Source organism: Cannabis sativa, chromosome 4 (genome assembly GCF_029168945.1).
Source record: "Cannabis sativa cultivar Pink pepper isolate KNU-18-1 chromosome 4, ASM2916894v1, whole genome shotgun sequence".
Taxonomy (NCBI): Eukaryota; Viridiplantae; Streptophyta; class Magnoliopsida; order Rosales; family Cannabaceae; genus Cannabis; species Cannabis sativa.
The window spans coordinates 18,133,372-18,144,670 of NC_083604.1; the positions used below are offsets into that span (position 1 = coordinate 18,133,372).

The following is an 11,299-nucleotide window of genomic DNA, read 5'->3' on the forward strand; positions in this document are numbered from 1 at the left end:
TATTGATAGAATTTATTTAGGCCCATTTAGTTATTGGGCTTATTCAATTAATAACAGTTGTTCTTATTAAGGTTAAATTCCTCTCTTTTGGGCCTTGTGTGAGAGTTGGGAGCCATAGAAGTGGGTACGACATACTGAACCCAGCACCCCCTCACACAAACCACCCCAATTGTGAAGGCCCATTTGCCTGATTTGAAAGACTGTACTAGGTTAATTAAACTAGTTTAACCTAATAAAATTCATTAGCAACATAATTAATTTCATTTATTTTGAAATTAATTTAAGAAAAATATAGTTTAAGGAATTTTATATTCTAAGCTAAACTATATGTATTTTCTTCTATTTAATTAAATATAGAATTATAACCATCTAGATTCTTTCTGGAACTTAATTTAAATTTTTCATTAAATATTCCTATTTAAGTTGATATTTAGTTATCTACAACTAACCAACTTAAATCTGAATATCTTTTGAATTTCAAATTTCAAAATTAAGTTGAGGAATTTTAGGCATTGGTTATTAAGATTCTTTAGATATTTTTTTTAAGTTAATATCTTTTCGAATATTAACTTAAAATGGAATATTTTCAAATTAAGTGGTTACAACTTAATTTTTGATATTTAATTAAATTTAAATTTGAAAAATATTTAGGTTCTAGATTTTTTCTAATACAACCTAAATTAGATATTTTTTCAAATTTTGTGGAAAAGATACTTAGTCAAATAAGATATTTTCTAGATAGTTATTTCTAGACTACTTATTATTTCTAATATTAAATAGGAAAATATTATAAATTGTGAAATTAATTATTTATATAATTAATTTTGGTACAATTTATTTTAAGTATATTTTTCCTATTCCTAGTATTAAACTAGAAATTAATAATTAAGCCTTCTCTACACTTAATTATTTATTTCTTGAATTTAATACATTTAATTAATTTGAAAATTAAATATCTAAGTTGATTTTTATCATCATACTTAAATATTTCTTTTTCATGACATTTAATTAAATATAAAATTATTTTTAGTTGAAATTTTAATTTTTCAACTAAATTTAAATAATTTTCAAAATATATTTTTTCTTTATTTTATTAATCAATTTTCGAAATTGCATTTCTTAAATGCTGGAATTTTGAATTTTATTTGAAAAATAGATTAATTTGTAAATTAATTATTTATTTTAATTAATTCTTGGATCAACTTAAATCAATGATTTTTTCATTTATTGATTAATTTAAAATAAATTGAATTAAAATATATTATTAGAAATTGAATTAATTAGTCAAAGGAAAATCTAGATAGATGATATTTTTGCTTGAAGTATTTTTCTAGTGTATTTAATTAAATAGAAAATTAATATTTAAGTTGATTTTCATCATCATACTTAAATATTTGAAATTTTTCTTATATATTTAATTAAATAGGAAAATTATATTTTTTGTTGTAAATTAATTTTATTAATTAATTTTGGGCCAACATTAAATTAGAATAATTTTTCCAGGATTAATTTTTTATTTTAACATGCATTTTCGAAAATTGTGTCCTTGAATACTTTAATTTTTCGAAATGCAATATATATTTATAGAAAATTAAATTTGAGTTGTAAATTAATTTAAATTAATTTTGTAACAACTTAAATTGAATATTTTTCTAAATATTTATTGGAAATTATTACTATGATGGAAATAATTCATGTTATTTTCATATCCATCTAAGTAAAATTTATAAATATTAAATTAAAATTTATATTTAGAATTTTTTATTCTAAATTAGAAATTTTAATTAAATAAATATATATTTAAAATAAATAGAATAAATAAAGAGAATCAAAGAAAATACAACTCTCTTTAAATAATGAGCTTTATTATTAAGACATTCGATCTCCATTGTGGGTTTTACACCGCGTTTGTTTTAGTGAGTAATCCTCCCTAATGGAGGAACGTTCATTAGCAATTTCGCACCGTTTAACCTCGCATGATAAGTAGTTTGCAAGTGTTTTGTATGGTATAGATCACCCTAATGGTGGCGACCATACTTGACTTGCAAATTATGAAACAATGGTGGAAGCTCATAAGATAGAATTGCCTTGACTCTCGCCTAAACGGGACAACGCTGAATTCCAATCTTGATCGAATAAAAGGTTGCTAGAATGTTTAACATTTTAGACGAGTTGACAACTCTATTCAATGAATGGTAGCTTTGACTCTCGCCTAAACGGGACACTGATATCAGTTTGTTGAAAACCTTGGAAATTATTTAGGATTGTATGTTTTAGTATTTTCACTAGTCATTCCTACTTGCTATATGTTTATAATTTCTGAATTGTGTATGAATTTATATTGAACCATGTTATTTTCTGTTATTAAGTTGTAGTTTAATTTCGAATCTTCATTGTTGGTCTAACATGTTTGTTTTTCTAATGAGATAAATCCCTAATGGATTTTCACCATTAGACATACATAATAGTGTAAGATCTCGAAAGATAAATATTGTATATGCAACATCTAGCTGTTCATCAATTGATGACACCTTAGACTAGTATTTTTACAATATGAAACAAGAAGATTACATAAATAAGATTACTTTGTCTTTCGCTAATCGAAGCATCGTTGGATTCTTATTTTTAAACGAAATTATCCTAATTCCTCTTAGTTTATTCATTTCGAATTAGCTTTAAAAACATATCATTGGATGAATGGTCTATAAATCATTTCATGTCATTATATTTTCTCTTAAGAAATTAAATGACGCATATGATTATAATCCCGAAATTCTATTCCCAATTGATATAAATCCTCAATCTTAGAAATCTCCTACTTGTATGGGCAAATCTGACTTAGAGTTTGTATTAGTAGTGCTGGTCAAAGAAAGAATTACTCATTATATTTGGTTGAATTTAAGTCTTTGACTTTAATTTTAGAATCCAAATAGAAATTTTCTTATATTTCTAATTCCAGAATACAATACAGTTACACTTTCTCAAGTGTTTAATATCCATCTTCTATTAATGGATTCAAACTGTATGGAATATGAGTTAGGTATTCTGTGACAAGGATCCACTTGAAGTATTCTAAGAACTCTTTGATGTAACTAAACCTATGTCATCATAGACACTACCACATTTTTCTTAATCTATGGCATTTGTATCTTGTTCATAGGGGATTTGACAAGATCAATCTCTGCAAAAAGTTAATATGCCTATATCCACTGAAAGTAGTTCATCTCATTCACAGATGGATATACATTCAGGGGTGGATATGAGTTTTTCGTTGTATTCTTAAAACGATCACTCTAGATTATACCTTATGCAAAGAAATTTGAAATGTTTGAAAAATTTCTTTAATTTCTAGCAATGGTTAAAACCATTAAGGTAAGTGGTTAAAGATCTTGCGAACTGATAGGGGTGGAGAAATAGTTAATAGATATGCAGTTCAAAGATCATTAAATTGATTTTTGAATTATATCCAAACTTACCTCCCCAGAAATTTCGAGTTGCATGTTGATGATTAGTTACTAGTCGTTGCCTAATTCCTTCTATGGTAATACAATTTGAGAATGATGTAATGGTTGTTTACTTAATGTAAATCATTACTAGATTCATGGATGACCTAATAAAAATCTTAAGAAAAGCTAGAACTGTTAACCATGGTTTCTTAGCTATTCTAAGTGATTAGGGGTGGACCATCCCATTGTCAATAGATAAGACAGTGTTTGTTCAAACAAATACTACTTTTCTAAGAAAATGACTAAGTCTGAAAACAAGTAGCAAATAAAGGAGATATTTAATTCTTGATTCCAAAAGTGTTCTATCATCATATAACATATGATGATCCCACTGCCTTTGTTGTCTTGTCACAACCAAAGAGGTTAATACCATTTAGTTTTCTTCGACATAATTCACGGTACCTTGTCGTAGTGGGAGAGTTTCTAGGAACTCACCTTCTTATGACAGGGGAGACACTAGTGATTAAAATCCATTGTGAGTTTAAACAAGTAATGGATTGTCAAGATAAGAAACTAAGAAGAAAGCCAATAGAACTATGGTTTAATCCATTCACATGGAGTAACCTAAAGTTTTCTATTACAAGGATATAAAAGGAAATTTACGTTTATAAGTCTATTCAATGGACTTAACAAAACTTCCTGTTCTTAGTATTATAGGTTTGAGTTTATCTAAACCTATGGCTTATGGTATACCTGGTAATTACTTACTCTTGATAACTCTATGTTATAGAGTTAATTTTTATGCTTTTAAACTAGAGTATTGTGAGGAGAGTAATGAAAATGTGTTTATTTTGCTTATTTTTAATTAGTTTTAGTGTTATTGTCTATTTAGTAATCTAACCTTTAAGTTTTGTAAATATTGATATTGTTGGGTGTGTTTTCCAATTAACGGTGCTTATTTTGTTGAAAAAGGAGGAATTAAATTTATAGGTAAAAGAGAAAGAAGCAAGGAAGAAAATGAATACAAGCTGGAACTGGGTTGATTGCTGAAGCAATGCTAAAGCAATGCTGAGTGAATTCAGCATCCTGGAAGTGACGTGGAATCACGAATTTCACTTATCCACCTCAGCAATTTCGGTCCAATCATTCAAATTGCATCAGCTAGCTGACATGGAAGAAAGGGGTCTCACCCTAGTGGGCCAAAGTGGAAAAGTTTGGGCTTCTATTTTGGGTGAGGAGGTTGGTACCCTAAAAACCCAACAACAAAAAGAGAAGGAAAGGGTAGCACACCATAGTCATCTTCATCATCTCGTACTTGAGCAGCTGCATTTTTCTGGAGGAGCTTTAATTGCAGCAGGAAGTACACGAAGAAGAAAGAAGAGGGGACCAAGCCTAGTGTTTGAATTTTCTTTTACCCTTTCTTGATAATCTTCTTTATTTTTCTCTTTGTTATTATTGTTGTACTTAGTATTCAAAACTTCTTGAGATTGTAAATTTGGGCAGCAGCCATGGATGAAGTATTTTTTAGCTTGGATTTTATCTTTTTATTTGAATATGAGCTAAGCTTTTGAGGCTTGAATGACTATGAACTTCTAAGTTGGGTATGATTAAATTTTAAGCTTACTTTAGTATTTGTTTGCCTTTGTTCATTCAAGTGAGTTTCATTTTAATTGATTGTTGTTTTTTGGCCATGAATAACAATTTGCTAAGCTAGATCTTGTACTGGAAGGGCTAGATCTAGTAGTTCAACTTGAATGAAGCAAGTGAAAACCTAGATTTAGGCTTTTCTTTGTAAGTGGATAGGAATATTTCATTTACCTTGCATAACTCACCAAATTAATGCTTGAATAGTGTTCTGCTTGCTGGTTTGATATAGGAATATATTAAGCTAAATGGTAGAATTAAAGTTGTGAGTGTTGGAAAATTCTCACAAGCCTAGAGGAATTTGTTGTTATCTCTGTGCAGAATGCTGAACCAATGCTGTACTGACTGTAAAAAAAACCTGACTAGAAGGAATTAGTTATTCAAGCCATTTTTGCCATATTACATTTTTTATCTTGCAAACAATTTTTCTAGCAGCAGTAGTTTTAATTTTAGCAAGTTTAATTCTTGTCCATTTTAATTTTGAATCATTACTCAACCATTTACATATTATTTCTTTTTATTTTAAGTTGTAATTAGTTGATTTTATATCAAACTTTGTTTGCAATCCCTGTGGAGACGATCTTACTTATCACTTTATTACTTGTGTGACTGCGTATACTTGCGTATATAATTTTCACAACAAGTTTTTGGCGCCGTTGCCGGGGATTGAAACTAAAAATTTTGTATTATCAACTATTTTGCAATTTATTTTCTGGTTTAAGGTTTTAATCCTATTTGGTGCGCTGAATTTCTATTTTTCAGGTGTAATCTAGTGTATGAACGAGCAAGAAGAAGACCTTGAACTTGCTCCTATTGACCCCGAAATTGAACGCACTTTTAGACAAAGGAGGAAGGAACAAAAGGCTAAAAAACGCTGCAATATGGCCGATGGGTTTGAAATTGGAGGTGCTCATAATGAAGCCAATCCTATTGCTTTGGCCGATGATAGAGCCCGAGCAATAAGAGAGTATGCAACCCCTATGTTCAATGAGCTAAATCCGGGTATTGTGAGACCCGAAATCCAAGCACCTCACTTTGAGCTCAAGCCTGTCATGTTTCAAATGCTCCAAACGGTTGGTCAATTTGGTGGGTCGCCAACGGAAGATCCTCACCTCCATATTCGCTCATTTTTGGAGGTGAGTGATTCTTTCAAGCTACAAGGAGTAAGTGAAGAGGCTTTAAGATTGAAGTTGTTCCCATTTTCCTTGAGGGATCGGGCTAGAGCATGGCTTAATACTCTTCCTCCCGATTCGGTGACTAATTGGAATGACTTGGCTGAAAAATTCTTGAGAAAGTACTTTCCTCCAACAAGAAATGCAAAGTTTCGAAGCGAGATCATGTCTTTTCAACAATTGGAAGACGAGACTACTAGTGATGCATGGGAAAGATTCAAGGAGTTGTTGAGGAAGTGCCCACACCATGGTATTCCCCATTGTATCCAACTTGAGACTTTTTACAATGGTCTCAATGCGGCTTCTAGGATGGTGTTGGATGCTTCGGCTAATGGAGCCATTCTTTCCAAGTCTTACAATGAAGCTTTTGAGATTTTGGAAAGGATAGCTAGCAACAACTATCAATGGTCAACTAATAGAGCTCCTACAAGCCGAAATAAAGCGGGTGTTCTTGAAGTAGATGCTTTGACCGCTCTAACTGCTCAAATGGCCTCAATGACCAACATTTTGAAGAATATGAATATGGGAGGAAGTGTACAACCAGCCGCTGCCATTCAAAGGGCAGAAATCTCTTGTGTGTATTGTGGTGATGGGCATACTTTTGAAAATTGCCCCTCAAATCCAGCTTCGGTGTGTTATGTGGGTAATCAAAACTTCAACCGCAACAACAATCCATACTCAAACTCCTACAATCCGGCATGGAAGCATCATCCGAACTTTTCATGGGGAGGTCAAGGGGCAAGTTCAAGTGGAGCACAAGGACAAGGAAAGCAATCATTCCCACCGGGTTTTTCTCAACAACCAAGACCTCAACAACCTCACCAACCTCAAGGCTCTCAAACTAGTTCTTTGGAGAGCTTAATGAGAGATTATATGGCCAAGAATGACGCTGTAATTCAAAGCCAGGCAGCATCTCTTCGGAATCTTGAAGTTCAATTGGGGCAATTGGCCAATGATTTGAAGAATAGACCACAAGGCACCTTGCCTAGTGACACCGAAAATCCAAGAAGAGATGGGAAGGAACATTGCAAAGCGGTAACCTTGAGAAGTGGAAAAACAATTGAGTCAAATGTGGCTGCAACAGGGAGTAAAGAGCCCTCTTCAATCCAAAAAGAGGGGGAAATGAAGAAAAAACCAGCAACTTCAGCTGCTGAAATTCCCCCAGTAGTTACAGCATCCAGTCAGCATTCTGCTGCAGAAAAGTCTTTGCAAAAGCCACCTCTACCATTTCCTCAACGATTCAAGAAGCAGCAAGATGATGGGCAATTCCGGAGATTTCTTGATGTTCTAAAGCAGCTCCACATCAATATACCTTTAGTGGAAGCTTTGGAGCAAATGCCAACTTATGTGAAGATTTTGAAGGATATTTTGATAAAGAAAAGGAGGCTTGGCGAGTTTGAAACGGTCGCTTTGACGGAGGGATGTAGTGCTATGTTGAAAAGTAAAATTCCACCCAAATTGAAAGATCCGGGTAGCTTTACAATTCCAATTTCTATTGGGGGTAGAGATGTTGGAAGAGCTCTTTGTGACTTGGGAGCTAGTATTAATCTCATGCCGATGTCTACTTTTAGAAAGTTGGGAATTGGAGAAGCGAGGCCAACCACCATCACTTTGCAATTAGCGGATCGTTCCATGGCTCATCCGGAAGGGAAAATTGAAGATGTGTTGGTGCAAGTGGATAAATTCATTTTTCCGGCTGATTTTATCATTCTAGACTATGAGGCCGATAGAGAAGTTCCGATTATTTTGGGACGGCCATTTCTTGCTACCGGAAGAACCTTGATTGATGTACAAAATGGGGAACTCACTATGAGAGTGAATGATCAAAAGGTTACTTTTAATGTGTTCAATGCTATGAGATTCCCGGATGAGATTGAAGAATGTTCACGTTTGAGTGTGATTGATTCTATTGTGGCTGAAAGTTTTCACAAGGAAGTGTGGAAGGATGAGAGGGTGATAAGCTCTCTTGAAGATCTTGAAGCTTTGAGTGAAGATGAAGAAACCCAAGTTGCTTGGGTTGAGCCGATGCAACCTTTCCCTAAATTCAAGAGATCTTTTGAGTCTTTAGAGTTGAAAGAAAGCAATTTCAAGCCTCCAAAGCCTTCCATCCAAGAACCACCAAAGTTAGAGCTGAAACCTTTGCCAAGCCACCTCAAATATGCTTATTTGGGGGAGAATGAAACGCTGCCAATAATTATTTCAGCGTGTTTGGAAGCTGAAGCTGAAGGTTTGTTGCTAGAAGTGCTGAAGAAACATAAAAGAGCGATTGGGTGGACTATGGCAGACATAAAAGGGATTAGTCCAGCGATTTGCACGCACAAAATAATCCTAGAAGCTGGCTGTAGTAACTCCATTGAGCATCAACGAAGGTTGAATCCTGTTATGAAGGAAGTAGTGCGAAAAGAAGTGATAAAGTGGCTGGATTATGGTATTGTATACCCGATTTCAGATAGTTCATGGGTTAGTCCTGTCCAATGTGTGCCAAAGAAAGGAGGAATCACGGTGGTGGCTAATGCGAACAATGAGTTGATTCCTACTCGAACTGTGACAGGTTGGAGGGTATGTATGGACTATCGGAAGCTCAACAATGCTACTCGGAAGGATCATTTCCCGCTGCCATTTATTGACCAAATGTTGGATCGTTTGGCGGGAAAAGAGTTTTACTGCTTTCTTGATGGTTATTCGGGTTACAATCAGATTTCTATAGCACCAGAAGATCAAGAGAAAACCACCTTCACTTGTCCATATGGCACCTTTGCCTTTAGGAGGATGCCATTTGGCTTGTGCAATGCTCCCGCGACTTTCCAAAGGTGTATGATGGCTATTTTCTCGGATATGGCTGAAAGTATTTTGGAGATATTCATGGATGATTTCTCTATCTACGGGGAATCATTTGGGATTTGTTTGGAGAATTTGGAGAGAGTGTTAGCCAGATGTGAAGAAACCAACTTGGTGCTTAACTGGGAGAAATGCCACTTCATGGTTCAAGAGGGTATTGTGTTGGGTCACAAAGTGTCTAGAAAGGGGATAGAAGTTGACAAGGCAAAGCTAGAAGTGATTGAAAAGTTACCAGCCCCTACCACGGTGAAAGGCATAAGAAGCTTCCTTGGACACGCGGGTTTCTATAGGCGCTTCATTAAAGACTTTTCTAAGGTGTCCAAACCCTTGTGTAGCTTGCTTGAACAAAATAGGCCATTTGAGTTTACCGCTGAATGTAATGAAGCATTTTCGAAGTTGAAGACAGCTCTTGTTACGGCCCCCGTGATTGTAGCACCCGATTGGTTATTGCCCTTTGAACTCATGTGTGACGCAAGTGATTTTGCCATTGGGGCTGTTCTTGGACAGCGGAAGAATAAGACCTTTCACTCCATTTATTACGCAAGCAAAACTCTTGTTGATGCCCAGATTAACTACACCACTACTGAAAAAGAGTTGCTAGCGGTGGTTTTTGCCTTTGAGAAATTCAGATCTTATCTTGTGGGAACCAAGGTTGTTGTGTATACTGACCATTCGGCAATCAAGTATTTGATAGCCAAGAAAGATTCTAAACCGAGGCTCATTCGTTGGGTTTTGTTGCTACAAGAGTTTGATTTGGAAATTCGAGACAGAAAAGGGACAGAAAACAAAGTGGCGGATCATCTCTCTAGGTTGGAAACTAACAATCACAGCAGCCACTTAGGAGGAGAAATACAAATTCAAGACTCATTCCCAGATGAGCAACTGCTAGTGGTAGAGCAAACAAGGGTACCATGGTATGCAGACATTGTCAATTACTTAGTTGGAGGTGCCTATCCACCTGATTTTACCAAGCAGCAGCTCAAAAAGTTCCTTCATGATAGCAAGTTTTATTTTTGGGATGAGCCATACTTGTACAAGCAATGCCCAGATCGTATAATGCGGAGATGTGTGCCAATGAGTGAAGTTAGAAGCATCTTGGAGCATTGTCATTCAGCTCCTTATGGTGGCCATTTTGGTGGACAACGCACGGCTGCCAAAGTCTTTCAATCAGGATATTATTGGCCCTCTATTTTTAAAGATGCTCATGCTTTCGTTCAACAATGTGATCGCTGCCAGCGAGTGGGAAATATCTCCGCTAGGAATGAGATGCCTCTTAATTGTATTTTGGAGGTGGAATTGTTTGATGTGTGGGGTATTGACTTTATGGGGCCTTTCCCACAATCCTTTGGGAATCTCTACATTCTAGTGGCGGTGGATTACGTATCAAAGTGGGTAGAGGCAATTGCTAGTCCGAAGAATGATGCTCGAGTGGTCATGAAATTCCTTCATAAACATGTCTTCACAAGGTTTGGGACCCCTAGAGCTTTGATAAGTGATGAGGGAACACACTTTGTGAACAAAGTGTTGGCTGCACTCTTGGCAAAATATAGTGTAAAACACAAAATTGCCACTGCCTATCACCCACAAACTAATGGGCAAGCTGAAGTATCTAATCGGGAAATCAAAGGCATATTGGAGAAGGTGGTAAATCCCAACAGAAAAGATTGGTCCCAACGCCTAGATGATGCACTTTGGGCGTACCGGACAGCATACAAAACACCTTTGGGCATGTCCCCATATCGATTGGTGTATGGGAAGGCGTGTCACTTGCCTAAGTAGAGCTTGAACACAAAGCTTTTTGGGCTATAAAGTTAAGCCGAACTTTGATCTCCAAGCTGCTGGAGAAGCCCGCTTGTTGCAATTAAATGAGCTTGAAGAGATGAGGTTTTTCTCCTATGAAAATGCCAAGTTGTACAAGGAGAAAACTAAGAGATGGCATGATAAGAGAATTCAACACCGAGTATTTGAAGAAGGGCAGCAAGTGTTGTTATTCAATTCAAGGCTGAAGTTGTTTCCAGGAAAGTTAAAGTCTCGTTGGTCGGGACCATTCACCATTGTCAAGGTGTATCCTTTTGGAGCTGTGGATATCAAGAATGAACAGTCCGGAAGAGTATTTCAAGTGAATGGGCAGCGACTTAAACACTACATCGGAGGGGAGGTTGATCGAGCAAAAACCTCCATCACATTGGAAGAGGCTTG

At 35.3% G+C, this 11,299-nt stretch overlaps 1 protein-coding gene and 1 non-coding gene across 2 annotated transcripts; one reads left to right on the forward strand and one right to left on the reverse strand.

Moving 5' to 3' along the window:
- Positions 1–5,866: 5,866 nt before the first annotated feature.
- Positions 5,867–10,879, forward strand: LOC133036834 (uncharacterized). Its single transcript, XM_061113594.1, has 2 exons — positions 5,867–6,163; positions 6,245–10,879. The coding sequence occupies exons 1-2, from the start codon at positions 5,867–5,869 to the stop codon at positions 10,877–10,879; spliced, it is 4,932 nt and encodes a 1,643-aa protein (XP_060969577.1).
- Positions 6,410–6,516, reverse strand: LOC115711798 (small nucleolar RNA R71). The gene has a single exon (XR_004010671.2). It is a non-coding gene; the product is annotated as a small nucleolar RNA R71 (small nucleolar RNA).
- Positions 10,880–11,299: the final 420 nt, after the last annotated feature.